At 51.3% G+C, this 23,892-nt stretch overlaps 2 protein-coding genes across 4 annotated transcripts in view; one reads left to right on the top strand and one right to left on the bottom strand.

Moving 5' to 3' along the window:
* Positions 1-1,528: 1,528 nt before the first annotated feature.
* TACR2 (tachykinin receptor 2) lies at positions 1,529-15,212 on the top strand. The gene is made up of 5 exons (XM_037804250.1): positions 1,529-2,346; positions 5,550-5,744; positions 9,288-9,441; positions 10,638-10,834; positions 13,742-15,212. Exons 1-5 carry the CDS (start codon positions 1,955-1,957, stop codon positions 13,995-13,997), a joined length of 1,194 nt encoding a protein of 397 aa, XP_037660178.1. The 5' UTR covers positions 1,529-1,954; the 3' UTR covers positions 13,998-15,212.
* Positions 15,213-16,051: 839 nt separating this feature from the next.
* HK1 (hexokinase 1) overlaps positions 16,052-23,892 on the bottom strand; it is a 76,606-nt gene continuing 68,765 nt past the window's right edge. For all 3 annotated transcript variants that reach the window (XM_037804248.1, XM_037804247.1, XM_037804249.1), the window contains 3 exons: positions 23,068-23,223; positions 18,692-18,925; positions 16,052-16,971 (listed from right to left, as the gene is read on the bottom strand). In XM_037804248.1, coding sequence (XP_037660176.1) covers positions 16,821-16,971; positions 18,692-18,925; positions 23,068-23,223 — 541 coding nt within the window. In that variant the 3' untranslated portion in view covers positions 16,052-16,820. The remainder of the gene's footprint in view (positions 16,972-18,691; positions 18,926-23,067; positions 23,224-23,892) is intronic.

Genomic DNA, 23,892 nt, shown 5'->3' with positions numbered 1-23,892 from the left:
GCTGTGCCAGGCAGCCAGGAGGCCCCCGTCCAGGGTTGGCTGGTGAGTGAAGCCCTTGTCTCTTTAATGAGGGACTCACTCCACCCTTCAGAGCCTGCCTTGCCTTTAGGGGCCACACAAACACAGGTACGCACAGGTACATGACGTGCTTACACATGACAGCCCCACACATCCCTCACTCAGTAGCCTCATCACACCTTCTCTTGGTGCTCCAACACATGCACCCACAGTCAACCTTCAACTGATGAATGGATTAACAAAATCCATACAAAACACACACAAACACACAAACACACACACACAATGGAATATTATTCAGCCGTAAAAAGGAATGAAGTTCTGATGCATGCTACAACTTGGATGAACTTTGAAGACATCATGCTGAGTGAAATAGGCCAAACACAAAAGGACAAATATTGTATAATCTCACTTACATGAAATAACCAGAATATGAAAATTCATAAAGACAGAAAGCAGAATGGTGGTTACCAGAGGCAGGGGCGCTGGGGTGTTATCATTTAATGGGTGTGAATTTCTGTTTGGGATGATGAAAATGTTCTGGAAATAGTGGTGAAGGTTACATTGTCAATGTACTTTATGTTATATTTAATATTCATTTACATTGGTTAAGATGATTTTTATGTTATGAGTATTTTACCACAAAATAAAAACAACAACAACAACAAAAAAACCCGGCCATTAAAAAAGAAAAAAACTCCAGCCTTTCTGGGGCCACAAAGAGGCATGTGGTTCTCCAAGTGAGGTCCACGGACCACCAGCAGGATTTACCACCATCACCGGGAAGCTCGTCAGAAACACTGTGGGCTCCGTTTCCTCCCTCCTGTAGACCCTAGAGCTATCTGGGGGCTGCCCTTGGGGTCACAAATCTCGGAAGCACTTTTATGTGCTTCATCTCATTTAAAACTCACAAGTAGACTGTGAGATGTACACTTTATCTTCCCTATTTTTTTCAGGTGGGGAAGCCAAAGCTCCAAAAGGTTAAATGACTTGCACAAGTATCACTCCCAAGTGTGTGCTCGTATCGTGTTATAGACGTGGCCTCTGTCCTAGGTGAATCTATACACCCCACGGAGAACTGTGCCCACCCCACCCCCACCAGCCCCACCCCCACCCCTGTGCACCCTATTTTCCCTGGGCCTCTCCCTGCCTCCTTGGCAGTCAGCCCTAAATCTTTCTCAAGAGGCAAGGCTCAGCTGTCCGAGCAGGGGGTGGGACAAGGGGCGGGAGCCAAAGCCAGACCTCATGAGCAGGGACCACCTCTGCCAAGGCCCTTTCCCGCCCGGCACAGGACAGAAAGCTGCAGAGGCAGCAGCCGGGGGCTGGCAGTTGGCAGAGTCGTGAGCACGTCCTGGCCCTCAGCCCGGCCTGCACCCCAAAGCCTGGAGAGCCAGCCTGCCGGGGCCCGCCAGGCAGCTGAGCGGCGGAATCCAGAGACTGCAGCTGAGCGCTCGTCGGCCTGGGACACCGTTCCCATCCCATCCAGGATGTTCCCTGGGTAGCAGCAGCAGGGCTCTGGGTTCAAATCCTGGCTTGTCACCAACTCCAACTTGCTGAGTGACTTGGGCTCGTCACTTTCCTTCTTGGACTCTCAGTTTTTCCACCTCTGCAGGGAAAGTGTTGAGCCAATGATTTCTAAGGATGGTTCCTGCTCTGAAACTGTGATTTGGGGTCTAGGTTTCCACAGGGCATTTGAGAATCTGGCCAGGACCTGGAACTCTGAAATGACATTGGCTCTGGACTGGGCTTTCTGCTCATCCTAACTCATCTTTTCCCTAGTCCCAGGTCATGCCGGGGGGCTGGGAGTGACCCCGGGCTCCCCGACATAGCCCGGCATCTGCTTCGCTCTCCCCCTTCCACGGCATATCCGGGCCGAGCACCAGGGCCCAGGAGGAACCGCAGAGCCAGGCCCCTCGACTCAGACCCAGAGGCAGCCATGGGGGTCTGTGCCACTGAGATTGACGCCAACGTCTCGTCTGGCCCCGAGGGCAACCTCACGGGCGTCACGGCCTTCTCCATGCCCGCCTGGCAGCTGGCACTGTGGGCTGCAGCCTACCTGATGCTGGTGCTGGTGGCTGTGATCGGCAACGCCGCAGTCATCTGGATCATCCTGGCCCACCGGAGGATGCGCACAGTCACCAACTGCCTCATCGTCAACCTGGCCCTGGCCGAACTCTGCATGGCCACCTTCAACGCCACCTTCAACTTCGTCTACGCTAGCCACAACATCTGGTACTTTGGCCGTGCCTTCTGCTACTTCCAGAACCTCTTCCCCATCATGGCCATGTTTGTCAGCATCTACTCCATGACTGCCATTGCCGCCGACAGGCAAGAGAGGCTGCGGGGAGGCTAGGGGTGGGGTGGGGGGCTTCTCACTCTGCTGAGGCTGGGGGTGGGGTAGGAGTGGGGTGGTGACTCTCTAAGGTTGCACAGCAAGCTAAGAGTGTGATCCAAAGCTAGGTATCTAGAAGTCAGTGGCCTGTGGAATGAAGCATGTAGGATTAAGGTGAGACACAAGGAAGAACTGCCCAAGAAAGGTTGCTCAAGGTTGTGAGGGGGGGTGAGGAGAGTTTTAGGGACCTTCTGGAATGTTCTTCTCTGAATTTGGTCCTTGTTTGGGTGTCTTTCTTTTACTACGAGGAAATCGCTTATATTGATTTCTTTTTCCAGACAGATTATGAGAGTGGGGGAATGTAATACAGCATGCAGTTACTCTATAATACAAAGTATAAATTTCTCCAGTATATAGCCAGACCCGATTGTTTCCTACTGCTGCTCTCAGGGGCTGCAGACGGTGACCCTCTGTGGGAGGAGTTAGCCACAGACGGCTCCAGAGCCTTTTGAGAGCTGGCTGGGGCAGGCAGTCTCCAGCACCGATGAGGAAGGGCAACTTCGAGTCCTCGGGGGACTATGAGTCAGATAGCACTCAAAAAGGGACATGGGAAAAACACAGGGGGTGTGTGGCAGGTGAGGCGGGGGGCCTGGGACCCTTGGAGACATGGACTCAGGATGGTTTGGCAAAGCCTGAGCCTCACAGTCCTTCGCTGAGAGCTGCCAGCCCACCCCAACTGTCCCTGCTACCTTTCACCCAGACAAGCTCACCTTCCCTGCTCTAGGCTGTTTTACTATGGAGTTTCCCCTTACAATTTCATTTATTTAAAAAATACTAATAAATTCCATTAATTAAAGCAGAAAAAAAATGTTTGAAAAACATTCATTGAGGACAAGCTTCTAATTTTACACCCAGGGACACTGAGGCTAGAGGATCGCCTGCGGCCAACAAGCAAGTCAGGGGTAGAGCCAGGCGCCTGGGCCTTGGGCTGTCAGCACAGTGAATGAATTTTCTTTTCATTCACTCAACAAATGTTTGGGTTTCTCTCTATGTCAGGCACAGTTCTGGGCACTGGGGAATATCCCTGTGGAAAAAACTAGTCCCAAATTCCTGGCCTCGTGGAGCTTTCATTTTAAAAAGGGGGGGCGGGAGGCAAGGATAGACTGTAGAGGGCGGGATGGAAGGCGGACACCAGGCAGGAGGCGGCTATGACGATAATTCTGGTGAGGGAGGACGGCGGCTCAGACCAGGGTGCCAATCTTGGACTCACCCATTCATTTCTTCATTCATTCATTCGTTCAACAAATATGCATTTAGCACCTGCTAAGTGCAGACAGTGTACTGGGCACTAGGGGGACACAGATAAAGATGTCTGCCTTGGGAAGAGTTTAGGCAATAAACACATAAATAAATAAATGAAGCATTGAGTTGTGAAGTCCTGAGTGCTGTGAAATGATATTAGAGTGTAAAGGGGATCTGAGGTGTTGGCGGGGCAGTGGTGAGGTCAAAGTGTCGGGACAGACCTCTTTAGGAGGGTGGGATTTGAGCAAAGGCGGGAAGGAGGTGGGAGGGGGAGCCCTACAGATTCTTGGGAAAGAACATTCCGGGTGGAAGGTGCAGCGAAAGCAAAGGCCCTGTGGCAGGGGCTCGGCTGGAGTGTGAGGAGCTCACCAGACACAGCTCCAGTGCTCACTCAGTGCCCACAACGTGAACTTCCCCACGCAGGGCAAGGGCTCGGTGAAGTTTGAGGCCACATCCTATTATCCTGGCTGTCCCCAGACTCCAGGGAGGAAGCCTGAGGAACCATCCAGGACCAAAGCTGTTTCAGGGGCATTTGAAGGAGACAGATAGGAAGTGTGGCCTCAGCCTGCCAGCCACCCTGCCCGCATCTCATTGTGTTTGCATAACAGCTCTATGTGGCATGAGCTACTATTGTCCCCTTTTCACAGAGGAAGAAACAGAGGTCCAAAGAGCTTAGGTTGTTTGCCCAAGACCTTCCTGCTAGCCAAGCAGCAGAGTCGGGATTCAAATCCAAATCACACGGACTCCAAAGTCTCAGGGCCATTGCCTCCACTAATGGGATTAGGAGAAAAGCTCTCCTCCCTCGCACCCAACTTCCAGGACCCTCCTGTTATCTGGCATCATCTACGGGGGGTGGAGGGTGTTCGAGAACCTTCAGGAAAATGGCCCATCCTCTTGCTGAACTACTCGGTCCAAGTCCAGACTGGCCACTTCAGGCCCGACCAAAGTCATGGGAGAAGGTCAGTGTCGCAGGGGGTAGGAGTGCAGAGTGGGGCTTTGCAAGCATCCAGTCCAGGAGCATGTAACCTGTGATCACCGACAGTGGGCAGAAATCCGGGGGTTCGTGAAACTGTGTAGGGAAAAACGTCACAATTTCCTACGTTGGCAGCCAACTACTGAGTCAGCATAGCCCAGGGCTATGTCATCAGCAGAAATTACAGCTATACTGCTGTGCTGAAATGTAAGCTCAGAACTGCTGCTAGATCTTGTTATTTAATGGGTTAACAAAGGAGCACATATATTGCTATGTCCCAAATTTATTTTGTATTTTGATAACTGGTTTTCAGTATAATTAGTTTTCCTTGTAATCCTATGTATTATATATTTCCCCACTTTTTTTCTTACTGGAAAAGATTCAGGTTTACAGGAAAATCATGCAGAATTCCCTTAAACCCTTCCCTCACCATGCAGTTTTCCCTATTATTAACACTATGCATTAGTGTGGTACTTTTGTTAAAACTGATCAAATAGTATTATTATAATTATACTATTAACTATAGTTCATAATTTATACTAGGGTTGACAGTTTTTGTTGTACACTTCTAGGGGTTCTGTAAATTTTTTTCTGGTAACATATAGGCAACCTAAATGTCCCCCTTTGAACCTCTGAAAAGGAGAGGGACTGGCATAGGGGCTCAGGCAGGGTAGAGCTTCAGGCCAGTGTTGAATGCTCAGCCCTGCCCCGAGACGGGCTTCCAGTGTGGCCGCACGACTAGTCTGTGGCCCTCCTGGGCTGGGCTTCCGGGGTGCCAAGATTCTGTGTGGCCGTGGGAGAGTCACCGCCCAGCTGTCTCTCCGGCTCCAGCATCTGCAGACAGGGAGGGCCTGGGGTGGGGGGTGGGGTGGGGGGATGTCTGATGGGAGGGTGTCCGCAGCTCACACCACCCTCTGCTCACAGGTACATGGCCATCGTCCACCCCTTCCAGCCTCGGCTCTCGGCCCCCAGCACCAAAGCAGTTATTGCCGGCATCTGGCTGGTGGCACTGGCCCTCGCCTTCCCCCAGTGCTTCTACTCCACCATCACCCTGGAACAGGGTGCCACCAAGTGCGTTGTGGCTTGGCCGGAAGACAGCGGGGGCATGACACTCCTCCTGTAAGCCGCCCTGGTGTGTGTGTGTGTGTGTGTGTGTGTGACTGTGGGTGGGTGTGTATATCTGAGAACAAACATGTACTCGTGTGCATGTACATACGTGTACATGCATCTACATGCAAGTAGTGTGTGTGGATGGGTGTGCACACGTGTCTGTCCATGTACATGGGATTATGTGAGTACATGAGTATACCAAAAGTAAACTGGCATAGTGCTCACTAGGTGCCAGGCCTGCTCTAAGCACTTTGTGTATATTCACCCGTTTAATTCTAACAGTCTATGCAGTACGTACTGTCATCATTCCCATTTTTCAGATGAGGAACTGAGACATAGGAAAATTAAGTAGTTTGCCCAAGACCATCTAGTTAGTAAAGTGATAAAATTCAGGCAGTCCCCCTCGGGAGCCCAATCTCCTAAGCATTCTGCTACTTAAGTAACATGTGTACCCTTCAATAAGGAATATGCAGGTGTGCAGTGTGTATGAAACAACGTGGATATGCATGCTACACTCAATTGTGCATGTGTATGTAAATAAGTGGGCGTGTTTGTAGACGTGTGGTGTGCACGCAGGCCCCCTGTTTGGGAATATGTGTGCAGGTGGTGGTAGGAGGGCCCTGTGCATATTCAGGCCATGGAAGGTCAGAGCACTGAAGCAGGAAGAGTGGGTGGGGATGCCCAGTGTCGGCTCCATGCTGAGGTGGGCCCACAGGCTGGAGGACAGGGTGGGAGCGGCTAGAAGAACTCAGGCCTGGCCCAGCCTCCGTGTGACCCTGTGTACATCCTTTCCCCATTCTGGGTCTCAGTTTCCCCAGTTTTCACAGTGTGGGTCACTGATCTCCAAGCATTGCGCCATTGGTTAGTAGAGGATAAAGAATCAGTTGAGGGTGTGGGGCTTGCAGTCGGTCAGCCAGGTGGGGGTCCTGCTCTGCTCCCTCCTGGTGGAGGACCCCACGTGGTCCCTTACCCTCTCTGAGCCTCTGGCTCCTTCTTTGTAGGAATATCAGTAAGAGTACCTTGCTCATGAGACATTGCATGTGAAGCCCATAATATAGATCCTAGCAGAGAACTATTGCCCGGATGTGGTAGCTTCAATAGGGGACAAACAAAAACAGAGCTGGAGGGGGCAGGTTTAGTCCAACAAAGCACCAGCTGCGTGAGCAGGAGAATGCCGCGAGCTCTGAGCTGAGGGCTGCTTGGTGACCACGGCCATGCAGCAAACCCCCCCACCTCCACCTGCTTTAACCCCCCCACTCCCACCCTGCCCCTACCTGATCCCCATCTGCCCTGAGCACTCGCCAGAGAAGGCCCTTCCTGTGGTCTTCCGCGCTAGGGAAGCACCATTCCTCTGAGAAGCCTGCCCCTGGGGGCTGATGAGGCTCAAGGGCAGCCCTTCCTGGGGTCTCTTCCCCCACCCCGCACCCCACTCTCTCAGAAAGATCCCCTGTCGCGAGGGAGTTCTGCACATTGGGAAAGCGCTCCCCTTCTCCGGCTCAGGGAGTGACGGAGAACAGAACAGAATGGTTTGGGACTGGCCACCAGGGGGTGATGTTTCTCTACCTAAATACAGGCCTGTCTCCCAGACAGGGATACCAGCATCAGCTCTCTCCGGATGGCAAGTTCCAACCCTGCTTCTCACAACAGGGAGAAACAGGAGGGCAGGAGTGGGCAGGGAGAGCCACACCTTGTTGTTACTTAGCATTCTGAGAGAGGAAGTGGGGGGAAGTCTGGTTTATGCGTGAGAACGTGTTACTGTTTTTCTTGGATGGGGGGGCTTATAATAAGAGTTAGGTTGGGGACTCCATACTCAAAGACTCACATCCTCTCTGTGTGTGTAGAGGGTGAGAATCTGATGAAATGACAGATGCTGTCTGCAGGAAAATACACACACCCCAAAATCAAAATACAAAAAGTCCAGTCTGAGAGCAGAGGCATCCCTAATTCTGGCAGCTCCTACAATCTGCTCCCCAGGAACCAGAGAGTTCCCTCCCGTGTGGAAACCCAGCCCGGGTGAATTCCTATCCTGCAACCCGTTTCCTATTTGGAAAGGTCCTTAGAGATTACCTCCTCGTTTTACAGATGGGAAACTGAGGCTGAGGGAGAGCCCTGACTTGCCCAAGGTCACACTCCAGATTAGAGGTGGGACAAGAGCCCTGTTCTTCTGATTCCACAAGATTGACCCTCAGTGAGAGGAAATCATTTGAATCTTGAGTATGTAGTGCTGCTTCGTATGGTACAGACTTCCTGTGCCTCAGTGGGTCTCAGTTTCCCCTTCTGGACATAAGGCAGGTGGCCTGGTTGACCCTCAAGATCTTTCTCGCTGAAACACTGTGCTCTCAAAATGAAGGTAAGGTGGCCAGGGCCTGCCACTCGCTGACCTCTCTCCCTTCTTACCTGCTCTGACAGCAAGGATCCTAGACGAGGATCAGAGGGTCTAGGAGCAACCTTGGGGTGGCAGTGCCTCTTGAAAGGGGCCCAGGGAGGCTGGAACACCGTGGGGCTGGGGAACACCTTAGCCCTCCTAGTAAGAAAGAAAAGTCACGTGCAGGGGTCTCAGGCCCATTTGTGGGATGCTCGAAGGACTCCTGCAGACCCGGCGGGGAGTCAGTCCTCAGCCTCCGCCTTGCGGGAGGGAGGCTTCAGCATCATGCAGGGACAGAGAACACATGTGTCCTCGACACTGTCATTCCGAAAGGAGATGAAACAGCCTCAGCACGTGGGGGACAGGGTGAGTAGCCGTGAGGTGGCACTGTGGGCCGCAGGCTCAGAGGTGAGGTGAGAGAGCGTTTACTGACATGTTTCCCACCTATTGCTGATGCTTGGGAAACAGATGACACAACAGTCTGTAAAAATATGGGGTGTTAACACTGCCAATTCCTTGGTGGGGACATTAGTGCAGGATGGAACCATATGACCTCCAGTAACCCTAGCGAGCTAGGTGCATAGATATATAGATTTTACATAGATTGATAATATATTATCTAACGTGTACATATATGATTCAGGAAGGAAATATGCCTGTTAAGTGGCGGGAGTGGGTAAGTGATTTTACTTCCTTCTTTGAGCTCAATGGTATTTTTAAAATTTTAAACAGATGCACTACCTGGGTAATTTTTTCATTCTTACTCATTGTTATTAGTATTTACGTCCTTATTTGCTACAACGCAGGGCTAATCTAAGACGCCCCGCAAGACTACAGGAGCCTCCTAGAGAGCCCCGCGGGACAGTCCTCCAGTGCCGGGACTGCAGTGCTCGGAGGCCACGGAGAACAGACCTCATCCAGCTTCTCTGTCCGCCTTTAATTCCCACCTTTTGCGGCAGGGGGAGCCCGTTTTTGGAATATGTGCTAGCCAATACTGCCTTTGTTTTGTTTTCTTTAGATCAAACCCGGGCCTTGGGAGGTAGCCCGGGGTGGAGGTGGAGGGCGCGGAAGGCGGCCCAGGAAGCCGGGATCCCGGCCCAAGGGCGCCCGCGGGATTCCGGGGACCGCGCGCTGGTGGATGTTGGAGTCGGGCCGCCCCGTGCCCAGGCCCCTGGTTCTCCCTGCAGGTACCACCTGGCCGTGATCGCCCTCATCTACTTCCTGCCCCTGGTGGTGATGTTCGTCGCCTACAGCGTCATCGGCCTCACGCTCTGGAAGCGTGCGGTCCCCGGGCACCAGGCGCACGGCGCCAACCTGCGCCACCTGCGCGCTAAGAAGAAGGTGGGCGCTGCGGGCGGGCGGGCCCGGACCCCGCCTCCGGGAAACGTCCTTCCCGGCTCAAAGCCCGCCCCCGTGGGGGAACCCGGGGGTCCGGTGGGAGGATCCACCGACTTGTCCTCAGCCTGGGGCCAGAGCCTGAATTCATTCCTCCGGGGCGGGCGGATTTGCGTCTGATCTTTGGCCACATGCAGAGTTAAAGGAACTTCCCAGAATCTTAGGAGAATCGGGAAATCCTAAAGCCTCACAGAATGTCAGATACTTCCAAGAAGTAGAATGACAGTCTTAAAATCAGACTTCTTGAATAATCAGAATGTTGAATTTAGGAAACCTGTAGGACTACAGGAACCTCCTCGGTAGAAGCAAATGGCGGAACAGCAGCCGTCAGAGGTCATGGAGGCTGGTTGTCCTCAGGTTCACATCTGTCTTCAATTTCCACCCACTTTCCATGCCCACCCGAAATGCCACTGTCCCCTCCTCCTCGCCATCCGGGGTCCCCCAGGGATCCTGATATAGAATTCCATGCACAGACCTCCTCGGCCCATTTCCAATCAAAGCATAACTTTGGCGTGTCCCCTTCCTGCTAGGCCACCAGGGGGTGGAAGGGGTTAATCACATAATGTATCCAGGTTGAAGCCCAACTTCTCACCTGCTATTAGGCAATGTTCACAGGGCAGCTCAGGGAGGGGGTGGGCAGGACACCATCCAGGAACCCCTCCTCATAGAAAGGCGGTTCCAGTCGGGTGCTGGGCCTGCAGGCAGGGTCTGTAGACAAAGCTATGAGGATGGAGAGGTCAGGGAGCTGACCTCCCAGGCCATGGACAGAGGGCTGTTGGGGACACAGATTCCAAAGAGAGGGGGCCTGGGAACCCATAGCTGGCACAAGGATCCCCTAAGGATGGGGTTAGAAATGAGAGCTCATCCAGGAAGCCTTTTGGGGGAGGTGGCAGTTGAGTTGGGCTCTGAGGAAAGAGGACTTCAAAGGAAGAATTGGGAAGGAGGGGCAGTGTGGACGGAGAGGCCGGGCTGAGGGGCAGGTGGGGCTCAGGAGTGTCTGGGTGGCAGATGCTTCAGAGGCCTGAGAAGGTAGAGGAAGAAAGGACTGATTGTGGTCTGGGGGGGGCACCCCACTTTGGCCCCGGGAGGGCTGGGGCTTGGGGCGTTTAGCTGAGGAGTGACCTGAGCCTCCCCGGGGCCAGTTCGTGAAGACCATGGTGCTGGTGGTGGTGACGTTTGCTGTCTGCTGGCTGCCCTACCACTTCTACTTCATCCTGGGCCACTTCCAGGAGGACATCTACTGCCACAAGTTCATCCAGCAGGTCTACCTGGCGCTCTTCTGGTTGGCCATGAGTTCCACCATGTACAATCCCATCATCTACTGCTGCCTCAACCGCAGGTGAGCCCCACGCTGGCCCCTCTCTCAGCCCTCGGGCCCCACCTGCTCAGCCTCCACCCCTGCTCTGGCCTGAACCTCTGCCCCTGTGCGCCTCACCCCCAGCTCAAGCCTCCCTCTCCTCGGGGCCCAGCTTGAGTCACCTCCTCCCCAAAGCCTTGCCTGGCTGACTGCCAAGTCACAGCTCTGTCTGCTGCTCCTGTAGTCCCTCGAGCTCTCCCTTCTGGGGTCTGTGTCTGAGAGAAGGAGGGGTAAAGTCCGAGAGAGACAGAAGGACAGAGAGGGAGAAAGGAAAGAGGGAGGGGAAGGAGAGCAGGACATCTGATCTGGCATTTGGAAGAGCTTCTTGTGGTGAGGAAAAGCTCTGAGGTGGAGTGGGCGGCACGGATCCCAACAGTCCTAAGCAGTCAGCAGGAAACTGGGGCCAGGACGGGAGTGGGGCCTGCTGCCGCCTGGGAAGCCCTCAGTGCATTCCCTGCCCTCAAGCAGCTTTCAGGGCAGCTGGGAAACAGCCTTGGCTGAGACAGCTGGGAGCAGGAGGCCAGGATCTCATTTCTCCCTCGGATACCATCTGGTTCTCCCAATCCTTGCACTTAGGAGAAAGCAGCATCCCGGAGAAGGACAGGCATTAGCTCTGGGGGCACTTGGAGACTTAGGAGGTGGGGGACAGGTGAGCCAGGCAGGGACCCCAGCACCCAGGAGTCCATCTTTGCAGAACAGGCCTTTTTTAACCTCGGAAACCCCTAAAGGTGGGGTCAGACAAAAGGAGGTGAGATGGGGGCACTGAGTCTAGGCCTCAGCCAGACATGATGTGGGCAAGGTGACCATGGGCCTTTTGCCACCTCACCAGCCAGCTGTCCAGGCCACTCATGGTGCCGGGAGGCTCTTTGTTCCTCAGACACCCCACCCACCTGGGGAAGGCCAGAAGGAGGTGAGAGAATTAAGATTTGGGGGGTCCTTATTGGGTGTCAGAACTCTTTGTCTCCTGACAGGCAGGTAGATAATGGGAGAGAGGCAGGTGTTATTCCTTTTACAGATGAGGAAACTGCCTCAGAAAGGAAGCGACTCTTGTAAACTGATACAGCAAGCAGTGGAGCCAGGGTCCCGTGTACCTCCCAGGCCTGTGCTCCTATCCCCACACCACACGTTCCTCTCCGGGTGGGAGAGAGACCTGGGAGTCAGCGAGGGGCCACCCGACAGCGTCCACGCACTGGTCTCTCTCCCACCACCCAACCACAGTCCAGGACTCCCAGTGCCACCCTAGGGCTCGAGCACGATCCCCAAATAGCTTCTGAATCAGTCAATACCTGAGGACACTGGCTCTAAGGTAGGACCGGAGCTCCCGGCAGGACTCTTCATTCAATCGGCCAATGTTTCTCCAGAGGCGACATGTGCCCAACACTGTCCCAGGCCCTGGGAATAAGCTAGTGAACAAAACAAAGATCCCTGTCCTCAGGGAGCTGACTTTCTAGTGGGGGAGGCAGACGCTAAACCCAAGGAGTAAATGACCCTCACAGCGCATGAGAAGGTGAGAAGTCGTATGGAAAAGGAAATGCTGGAGCAGCGTGAGGGAGGACAAGGGTGCCGGGGGAGTGGTGGGCATAGGAGATGCAATATCCCAGGACAGTCGGATGAGCCTCACTGAGGAGTCGTCTGACAAAGATTGGAAGGACGGGGTTGGCCCTGCAGCGTCTGGTGAGGTGAGTTCCCGGCAGAGGGCACAGTCGATGCAGTGGCCCCAGGGTCAGGGTAAGGGCTTGAGCTGGGACTCCAGGATGGGGAGCCACTGCAGCGTCCTGAAAGCAGGGACAGACCTGCTCTGACTCACAAACCAGCCTGGCAGCTTTGGACCCTACGGGGAAGACGCTACATGCAGGGAGATGGTTAGGAAGCTATTGCAGCAATCCAGGAGGCAGTGGGGGTGGGTGGGGGGTGGTCAGACTTGGGTGAGAAGTGGTCAGAGTTTGCATGTTGCTAAGGTAGAGCCAACAGAATCTGTGATGGAGGGGAGGGGGCATGTGAGAGGAAGCCCAGCTTCTTGGCCTGAACAATGGGAGGATGGAGTCATCAGGACTGAGATGGGGAGGAAGGTGGAGGAGGCTGGGGTGGGGGCAAGCTGCTTGTGGTGGTGATGGGGATGATCAGGAGCGCCACTGAGTGTGGATGTAAGGTACGGGGAACATCGAGCTTGCACAACTAAAGGTGCTGGTGCTTGAGCCACACAGTGAACTCTGGTGGAGCTATAAGGCAAAGGACCAAGTCCTGGTCCCCTAGAACATGGAACCTGCACCCCCTGGAAACAGACTGCTGCACAGGATCTCATCTCTGCTTCTCTGAGCAGCCAGTGAGCATTTTCTGCCAACCCATTTCTCCTCTTCACTGTTATCTGCTTCCTCCTAATTCGACTTTACATATAGAACCTCAGTGCTGCCATGGGGAAAGTTGTTTATGTTTTAAGCAAATGTACCCAAACTTAGTACTTCCATGGATGTATTTTCTTTCAAAGCAGTCCCTTAGGAGAGCATCCTTATTCCACCAACAGTGACAGTCTCCATTTTAACTGGCTCCTCCTTGAATACCCCTTTAGAAGCCAGTCAACAAGTCCAACAAGAAAACCAGCTGTTCCCTTTTAATTACACTTGTTTGTTATAACAAATGATTCAATTCAGCTTCATTACCACTTCAGTCACTGGAGTTTGGCTCCAGATTACTTCTGGCTGTTGCCACATTCAAATCCACTAAAGAATGAGTTTCTCAAGAAACACTGGACATTGGTGGGCTCCTCCTTGGTGTGAGGCAGTTACTGTCCTCTGGAGGAGAGATAAGCTCCTGGGTGGGTGGGGTGGTGCCACACAACAGCTCCTGCACTGTGCCCCGACCCCCGTGCTCACGGTGACCCTCCACCCCCAGGTTCCGCTCTGGATTCCGTCTTGCTTTCCGTTGCTGCCCGTGGGTCACGCCGACCAAGGAAGATAAACTTGAGCTGACCCACACACCATCCCTCTCCAGGAGGGTCAACAGATGTCATACTAAAGAGACCCTGTTCATAACTGGGGACGTGGTGTCCTCTGAGACTACCAGTGGGCAGGCTGGGGGTCCCCAGCCCATTGAGCCCGGAAGTGCTCTGCTTGCTGCAAGGCAAGGTCTTGCACCTTTGGAGAAGTAGCCAACTGAGAGGACAAGATCTGCAAGTTAGGCCCATTTCCCACCCTTCTCTACACTAATGGCAAAACAAGACGGGGCCACAAGCCACGCAGAGAATGCCAACTCTAAGTCCACTGACTCAGCCCAGCCACCCCTCCCCAAGTCTGCTCTGGGAGATTCTACACCAGTCAGAGAAGACAGTGTGAGCTAACATTTACTCAGTCCAAGAGCTGGAAGCTCAGATGTCTTCCTGGAGCCAAGCATACAAAATAAATGCATGAATAGGATCAAGTATTAAAGAAAAACTGCAAATGTGTTGATAAAAGGCAACTGACTCCCAGCCTCAGTGTTGGGGTAACAAAGAATGGTGGGGACTGTGGCAAACTGGGATAGATAGGCATCCAAAGGGGACAGCGGCGGTTCAGCTCTGGATAAATGTTACCACATGGTAATGGGAGCCCATTGCCAGGTCTTCTAATCTTTGAACAGAGGCTGGAAATCCAAATTTGGGAGGCCTTCAGACTTGTTAAATTTGGCTCATGTTTTTATAACTTTAGATAAGCCAAACAAAACACATCTGTGGGCAGCATGCAACATTGACACTGGTTAATTATCAGGAAAAAGACACAAGGGAGGAAGCTTCTTGTTTTGCAAAGTCCATTGGCTGTGAGTTAACCCAGGGCTTCTTGGCCTCAGCACTCAAGAACTCAGATACAGCCCAGTGTAGACAGAGGCTAGGAATCAGAAGGAACTGGACTGGAATCCAAGCTGGGTTATCTCAGGCAAATCACTCTGACCCTTAGCCTCTTCTTCTGCCCATTGGCAAAACGACCTTTTAGGATGTTGTGAGGATCCATCTAGGCGATGCTCATAAACTAGCAGGCCAGACACAGATTAAGCGCTCAATTAACAGCAGACATGATTTTGATTTCTACTATGCCAGCCATTTTAAACAAAAACCTTCTGCATGTCAGCAACACAGCACCCACCCTCACTCCTGCAGTGAGAAGGCGGCAGGCAGAGAACCCCAACCATCCCCACTCCCAGAAGCTCCCAGCCTGGCCCAGTCACCCCAAGGGTGGCCCCAGTCCCTCTTGCACACTTGTCCTTCATGCCCCACGGCCCCTGCAGAAGAACCACTTAACACTGTAAATGCACATCAAGAAGTTTAATGTTAACTGTGTTCTCCACAAAGATCACTGAGCCATAGACACTGGCCCATTGGTGCCCCAAATAAAGAGATTCCGATCTCACCAAACCGAGTGAGCATGCAGTCTGCAGTCGTCCTGGAGGAAGCCACTTAGAGCCGAAGCCACAGCTTGGGAGATGCACGTGGCACCAGAATGTGGACTGCTGGGGATCCACCAGTGGGCTGGGGGGAGAACCCCAAAGGGCAGCCACATTCATGGGAACAGCAAACTGCTGAGATGGGTGTTGGTGGGGGCAGAGGCCAAGGGGCCAGGAAAGAATGAATTTCCTATGGGAGGGATTTGTTTAAGATCAGGGAGAGAAGGAATGCAGCAACTCCTGCTACCCTGGACTGCTTCCAAGTGTCCTATGTGTTAGGGCACAGGGTACTATTTAATCCATTGCTCTGGAGTCAGCAGAGAGGTGATAAAAGGGCAGGATCTGTTTGGGGACAGCAAGCGGAGGATCCATTAAATCCAAATAGCCCCTGGAAGCCAAGGTTTTTTCTTTGCTCCAACTGCAAGTGAGGAGGACATGTAAAGAAAAGACACAGTTGCATTTGTTTGAGGCCTTGCACTCCTCTACCCTCCTAAAGGGGCTGGGGTGGGGGCTGCAGGAGCCTTTCCATGGGATGGGTAGGACCCTCGGGTAGAGAATTAGAGTCGAGAACTGGCAGGCAGGTGCTGGAAGACAAGGGAGAGGCTTCTTCTGTGATACATTCCAGGGAGGTTGTAGACGTCATCGTGCTGGACTAATGGGGTCTGAAGGACACAATCTTCATTTGAAACTCTCTCCCCCACCCAGAAGGCCACAAAAATCCCCAGGGTTTGGTTTTCACCTCATCCCAAGATTTCCTTCCCTCTCCCCAGCCATTAAGCATCACTCAGGTTTTGGATTGGTACAAAGTTTACTAGGTCATACAACATGGCTCACAAAAGCAACGGGAAATTCCAGTGATGGCATTGTTGGTTGCTTGGTTCGTTTTACCCAAATGGAGACAAGACACTTTCCCACAGGACTGCCCACTTCCCCCAACAAGACAAACAGGATGCAAAACTATCACAGTGTGGTCATGACTGGTTCCACGGACACACAATTTAGTGGCATTGACACGTCCCAGCGGGCGCCTTGGGACACCAGACAGCAGTGGGTGCTGGGACGCGAGGAGGCGGCTAATGCTACATCCACAGACGCCCTTCGGGCCGCACCCCTGGAAGGGGAGTTCCGGCAGTGTCTGCTGGAGATAATACATTTCACACGGGGGACGCAGCCCCACGGACAGGCTTCAGAGACCATAGGGCCTGTCAGTTGATGTGACTTTTCATCTCGAGCCAATAAATAACTTCATTGGATGAGTGCATAAATTAGAAATGGACATCACTAAACTTCACACGTGGGGAACGGACGACCAGGTTGAAATCAAATCATGCAGAGTGGCAGGGCAGGTGAGGAGGGATCCAGGTGAGAGAGATTATCAACAGCACACACTCTATTTTGTACCCTACTTTATACGCCATTAGTTGTCATGTTTTCTTCCCGCTGCGGCGCTGGCAGGCTCCGGTGCTGGCATTTCCCAGCATGGCTACTGGGAGGACTAGGGGGTCACCGCTTAAAGAGAGAAGTGCTGGAAGGGCAGCAGGCTGGGGTTCCTGGGCTTTTAGCTGCTTGGGGTCGTTTCCTCTCGGAGCCGCACACCTACGGCTGTGATGAGGGCAGCCCCTTTGCCACTGCCATCTTCTGACAGCAGGAATGACACGTTACAACTTGGTGACAGCTCCTTCACGGTTTGGTACATAATTCTGGAGAAGCTAAAAAAGGGAAAAAACAGAGAATGATGGGGAGAGATGTGGGACCCATCTGAAAACGCTAAAACACTCAACAAACAAACAACAAAGAGGGCAAGCAAGATGCGTGGGCCTTTTAAAAGCTGCTGTAGCTTATTGGAAATGGTTGAGAGGGAAGTGGACAGTTAACCATATTATCACAATTTTGAGCAGGGAAGCACAGCTGATAAACCCCAAACAAGCTACTCAGTGTAGCTGATAAGGGGTAGGACATGAATAACCGACTCAGATACACCCGTCTTCAGAGCTTGGGGCTCCAGGGGGCCTGAAAACCAAGATGGATGCTAGGGCCTGGGCACGGACCACCGAGGCTGGCCCAAACTGATGAAGCAGTGGGCCAGGTTCAGGAGGCAACATGTGAATGAACATAATCCACACCCAGCCACAGTCGCTCTGAGACCCTCACCCCACCACCAGCAACAGCCCAGCATCCAACAACGGGAGCCATGAGAGGGAGCCCCCTAGTGAAGGATAATTGCTAAATGAGAGGCAGCTCCATGCACTTGCATTTTTGAATGGAAGATGAAAGACAAGGCCAGGCTGAGGCTGCTCAGGTGACAGGGCCTTTAGGGGTAATATAGCTGCCATTTATTGAGTACCTACTGGGTGCTCTACACTTTTATGTACATACTCTCCAGTCCCGCAGTGGCTACTCTTATCCCACCTTAGAGATGAGGCAGATGAGACTCTGCAGAGATTAACTACTTGGGGACAGCTTCTAAATCATGGTGCCAGGATTAAGTCCAAGAATGTCTGGCTTCCCAGCTTCCCCCATGCACTGCCCCAGTTGATGCTGAGGATGCTAGTAAGGTGGAGAGATAGAGGTGGGATGGAGCGAGATGGATGGTTTCATCTCAAGCCATGGCCACAGGTAAGCAAGTAGTATCTATGTTGAGTTGGGAGAGGCTGCTTGTAAGTTACGAATAGGGTGACATTATGGCCTGGTTTGCCTGGGATCGTCTCAGTTTGCTGTGGTCACAGAGTAATAATTAGCAGCACCCTTTTCATTGCAAAAGTACCCTAGACAGAGAATAAGTTATATGGTTACTCTTAACTCATGAGAGCCAAGCTTGAGAACATGTGATGGATGAAAAAAATAGGAAGGGACCTGTGCCCTTCTCTGGCATGGGGTGTCAGCATTTCCCAGCCACTGGCCTCTACGAGATCTTGGCAACCAGAAGGAGGCCACTCCCTACCCCTCTTTCCATGAAGCCCAGGGCCAAAATGGCACTGCCCTTCCAAGTCTCTTGACAAACTGTAGATCTGGCAGGGGAATAAGGCAGTGGCCCTCCTCCCCACTTTCCTCCATTCCCTCACCCACTGACCAAACAGCCTTCTGGCCAGGCTGTGGCTAGCCAGGCTGATGCCCACCACCCTTACCTCCTTCCCCACTCCCCACCTCATCCTGGACTTGGCTTGACCTAAGAGGGACACAGGAGGAGCAGGGAAGGGGAGTCATATCAGGCCACTAGTCTGAGCTGCCTTCCCAGGGATCCCAGGCTAACTCTCAGGCCGATCGTACCTCGCCCAGGTGAGCTGCAGTCCCTGAAGGCATGGCCTCCTGGTTGGTTGTGCCAGGTGAGCAATTTCTCTGGCTGGAATCACAACCTGATGCCCCATAACCATAAAGCGATCTCAAGAGGCCAGGAAGTGCTGCCTGTTCAAGCCCAAAGCCCCCACTTACTGCGGGTGAAGTTTGTAGAGCGTCCCATCTACCCCCACGGTCACGTTCAGATGGTTGAGCCCTCTGTTCTCGCGGATCTTATCCACCACAGCGGCCATGCCTGCGCCACACAGCTGCGCGGCCCTCCTGGACACGACCCCACACACAGTCTTGACGAGGATACTGTCGTCGCAAGTGCTGTTCAGCCCCAGCTGCTGGAGGATGGCCCGGACCTGGAGCAGTGCCAACCGGTCACTGTGGTGGACAAAAGGCAGGGGCTGGGTGAAGCAGAGCCCACGAGAGCAGCCTGGAAGTCAATGCCGAAGGAATGGACCCAAATCCTGTTCTTACCCACGAGGAGGGTCATGGGTTTTTTCCCTCAAAATGACTATTTTTTTTAATGATCGCAAAAGCCTTACAGGTGAAATTGCAGAAAATTTGGCAAATGTACAAAAACGCAACTTAGAAAATGAAAACTATCCACAATCCTAACAAACCCAGGAAAACACTATTAATGTTTTAATCTATTTCCTTCCAATCTATTTTTCCTATATGCCGTTAAACAATGTTACATTATGATTTGCAAAATGGGATCACCCTTTATATGTGGTTTTCTCTCTTGCTTTGTTCCTACTTAATACATCTTACCAATTTCCCACATCCTTAAATATTATCTGGGAACAGGATTGAAAACGGCTACCATAGTATTCCATTGTAGGGGGTGACCATAATTTATTTAGCCAATTTGGGGACATTTAAGTTGTTTGCCATTTTCTGCTATTATAACATTTTGATGACATTTCTTGTTTACATATCTTTGTGTCCAACTGATTTTTTACATTTGACACATTTCTGGGTCAAAGGGCTTTTGATACATATAGCCACGTGCCTTTCAGAAAAGTTCTATCAATTTACTCTCTCTCTAAAAGAGCAATGGGCTGTACTTGTCCCCATGCACATTTACCAAACCATGCCTTCCCTCTCCCCTCCCCAGAGAAATGATCACTTTTTTAAACTTTTGACAATTTGAAAAGAGGCATCACACTGTGCTGCATTCCTCTCTATAAGTGAAGATGACCATGTTTTTCAGTTGTTTATTTGCGATACTGGAATACCTATTATGTCCAAAGCCTTTTTTCCTCTTGAGGTACTTATGTTTTTCTTATTAAAGTTAAAGAGATGATGATGATGATGATGATGATGGCAGTCGGCCTTTTCTGAGGACTTACTATGTGACAGGTGTCTTATGTCCTCTTAGCCGACCGATGTACATATGATTATTCCTATTTTAATGACGAGGAAACCGAGGCTGGGAGAAACAGTAACTCTCACGTGGCCAGTGGGCACAGCTGGGTCCCAAGCACTGACCTGCCTGAGCTTCAACCACCACCTCATGCTCTGCAGCTTGTCAGATACAATGCAAATGTTCTCCTCACCTTTTAACTTTGCTTACCAAAAAAATTTTTAACATACAGAAGCTATACATTATATCTAACTAAATTTGGCAGTTTTTCCTTCACGATTTCTTTTTTTTTTAATTAGAGAAGTTTTGGACTTACAAAACAGTCATGCATAAAATACAGGATTCCCATCTACTACCATATTATTAGCATCCTGCATTGGTGTGGTACATTTGTTACAATTGATGAATGCATATTTTAACAATTGTACTGTTCACTATAGTAGTTTGTTGTTTGCCTTGTGAGTTTCCATGTATTTTTTTTTTTTTAATTTTTTATTCTAGGACTATATATACAATCTAGCATTTCCCTTTTTAACCACATTCAGATATTTATTTCAGTGCTGTTAATTACATTCACAATGTTGTGCTACCATCATCACCATCCATTACCAAAACTTTAAAATCAATACAAATAGAAACATTTGAAGGCTTAACTCCCATTCCCTATTGCTACCCCATCACCTGGTAACCTACATTCTAGATTCTAACTCTATGAGTTTACTTATCCTAATTATTTCATATCAGTGAGATCATATAATATCTGTCCTTTTGTGTCTGGCTTATTTCACTCAACCCTATGTCTTCAAGGTTCATCCATGTTGTTGCATGTGTCAGAACTTCATTCCTTTTTATGGCTGAATAATATCGCATAAACGGCTGATTCTTTCTTCTGCCGGCTCCAATCTGCTGTTGAAACCTTCCTGGGGATTTTTCATTTCCTTCATTATGGTCTTCAACCCCTTCTTTTTGGTTCCTTTTAAAAATTTCCCTTTATCGAGATTTTCATATTGTTCATTTGTTGCTTCCTGATATCCTTTAGTCCTTTCTCTGTATTTTCCTTCATCTCCTGGAGCATCCTGAAGATCATTTTTTTTTAAAGTCTTTGTCCAGTATGTCCACAGTCTGGTCTTTGTTTTCTGAAAGTTTTTCCTTTCTTTGGATGGACCATCATTTCTTGTTTGTCTTGTAAACTTTTCTTGGATGTTATATATTTTCAGATTTTAAAATGTTAACTCTGGGATTTATTCCCTGAGGTGTCTGTTTGCTAGGTGTGTAACCTGCTGGTGATACGGCAGATTTCCTTGAGTGTCAGCCTCCTAGGAGGAAGGTCGTCTCAAGGGAAATGCAAAGTGCAGGGTCTCCCCGTCACTGCGGGATCTGTGTCTTGTCCTGGGCATGCGTTGCTAGTTGCTTAGGAGGTCCCCTGGTTACAGGAGTTTGAAGCCCCTCTACTCCCTAGGAGACAGACCTTTTCCATCTCCCAGTTGTTCCACTGCTGGCTTTAAAGCAGGTAAGCCTTTGCCCAGGCCCTCTGCCTCCATTGTTTCTTACACTGCTTTTATTGTCTCAAGCTGCTGAGGGCAAATTCTGGGAGGCGGGGCACACCCGAAAGGAAGTTCCCAAGTGAGTCTTTCCCAGCTGGAACAAGGCCAGGGACCCACAAAGGGAGCCCAGGCTGGCTCCAAACTGCCCTGGAAAGGGGATGAGGGAGGGTCCCGGAAGGGTGCCAGGAGCTTCTTCCACAGCTTCCCAAAGCTGCATGTTCTTGACCTTCCCAGCAAATGCTGTCCTTCAATTGTCCTCTGCAGCTCTGAGGAAGTGGACTGTTTCTTTCGCTGCCTTTGTCTGGGGCAGGTTGGAACAAAGGCCGTCCTTAGAGCTGGGCCACCAGCAATCCGAAGTTGCTAATCAAAAGCCATAATCAGCAATCAGTCCAAGTCCACCATGGCTCTTAGGGAAGTGGATTTTTATGTCCTCTTTTGGCACCAGCAGGCTACACCTGGGGCCGGACCCCACTGCTGCCTGCCACAAGAGGAGGGCATGGGCACCAGTAAGCACTGTGCGGAGAGAGCAATTAACTGGTATTTACCATAATTTACCATAATTTTCCTCCCGCTCTTCCTTGGATGCTGAACAATATTCTATTGGCCTCTGAAGTTTCAAAATAATTGTGCTGGTGAGGGGCTGATTCCAGGGGTCCTACTCCATCTTCTCACAATCCTCCTCCTTTTAAGCTTTCTTTACAATTGTGCTTTAACAGACCTTCCCCACCCTGAGTTGAAAAGTTAGAAGTGTCCTATTTTTCACATTTAGCTCTTTGAACCACTTGGAGTGATGAGAAAGAGGGTGATAACTTATTTCCCAACCACAAAGCAGCCCACAGCATCATTTGGTGAGCTGCAGCCCCCTTTCCCACAGCTCTGGAGGCATCCGCTCAATGTGCTCAGTTCTTCCAGGCTCACTGCTCCTGGGCCTGTCTGCTGTAACGGCTCGCTGCCTTCACAGTGGGTTTTACACGCAGGTTACAGATACGGGCATGGGGAAAAGCAGTGCACGGGCTCCAGCAGCTTTGATTTTTTTTGTCATTATGATCATTATAAAAGTAAGGTGCATACACACAACTGGTTTTACTTTTTCAGAGCACTTTTCCACCCTCTCGCACAGCTCCCCTTGGAAGGTGGCAAAGGTAGGGATAAAAACTTTCATTTCACATGGAAAGAGCAGGAGGAAGAAGGGAGAAGCAGCTTGCTGTGGGTGGCAGCGCCTGGGTGTCCAAGCTCAGCTGCTGTCCCAGGTCGCTTTTCCTAATGAAACTAGGGGGCGCTAGACTAGCGGGTTTTGGCTCTATTAGAGTCAATGCCCCTTCAATACAAGTATTTTATAATGCACCTTTACTATCCCAAAATAGAATCTACTTAATATACTTACATATATAATCTCAAATAAATCAATATCGTACCAATATAAAAGACAAATAAAAAGTCATTTATAATAAAATTATGTGATTTCAATATGCAAGAGCTCAGGGCCTAAGAATTCCAGAGGACAAGAACACCCTCAACTAATGGCCAACACATCACCTAGGGTCCCCGTCACCTCATCAGAGCCACCGGCCAGGCCAACCCTAGCTGGCAGGGAAGCCTGCCCCACTCACCTCTCGATCTGAGAGAGATACTTGGTCTCAAAGATGCCCCGGGTCTTCAGGGTCTCAGAGATCTGCCCTCGGAAGAGGAAGCCCTTCCTGGTGAAGTCGATCAAGATGTTGCGGACAATCTCGCCCAGGTACATTCCACTGATCATCTTCTCATACCTGAGGGAGGAGGATGGGGTTGGGGTATGTTGACTGAAGGGACTGGGGCTGTGCCCCTCGGTCTCACAGGAGCACCAGGATTCTTACTGCCCCTCGAGGGCATCACCAGCGGCCACGTGCCCAGCCCTGTGCTCCCCTGGCAGAAGCACAGGAGGGGGAGACCAAGAAGGACTGGGCAATCCTCCACCCATCCCAAACAAGAAACAAAACCAAGCCCAGCGCTCATGCCTGACTACCTGCTGGCCTCCTCCCTCCCCTAACGCCCTGCTCTTTGCCTGGCTAAATACCATCCCAGCACTCAGCCTTGCCCCCTCCCAGGCCCGGCTGCCAGGCCCCCACCCTTCCCCTTATTTCAACACATGACTCCCTGCCTCCTTTTCCCAATGCAGTCAAAGTCCCGAGAGGACTGGGAATGCATGTCTGGTTGAGCTTTGAATCTCCAGGGCCTACCACAGCAATCAGCTCTAAGTATACGTGCAGAAAATACCTGCAGAATAAGCAAGTCTCCGGGCTGAGCCTTAAAGGGACAAGACGAACATGAGGGGAAAGTTTCTGGATTTTTTGAAGGTTTTGCAAAAACCCAGGTCAAGCACAGAGTGCAGTGGAGAAGGCACGCAGGCTGGAGGATCCCGGCGGCCACAACACACCTGAGGCCAACCTGTTCTTGGG

The sequence above is a fragment of the Choloepus didactylus genome, chromosome 15, assembly GCF_015220235.1.
Source record: "Choloepus didactylus isolate mChoDid1 chromosome 15, mChoDid1.pri, whole genome shotgun sequence".
Taxonomy (NCBI): domain Eukaryota; kingdom Metazoa; phylum Chordata; class Mammalia; order Pilosa; family Megalonychidae; genus Choloepus; species Choloepus didactylus.
The sequence above is the reverse complement of the archived record's forward strand: the minus strand, read 5'-3'. Positions and strand labels throughout refer to the sequence as shown.

Bases quoted from the DNA above. Each gene is read 5' to 3' on its own strand.
- TACR2 (XM_037804250.1), top strand. From the start codon at position 1,955: ATGGGGGTCTGTGCCACTGAGATTGACGCCAACGTCTCGTCTGGCCCC. The intron at 2,347-5,549 runs GCAAGAGAGGCT...CTCTGCTCACAG, and splicing joins ACTGCCATTGCCGCCGACAG to GTACATGGCCATCGTCCACC. The intron at 9,442-10,637 runs GTGGGCGCTGCG...CCCCGGGGCCAG, and splicing joins ACCTGCGCGCTAAGAAGAAG to TTCGTGAAGACCATGGTGCT.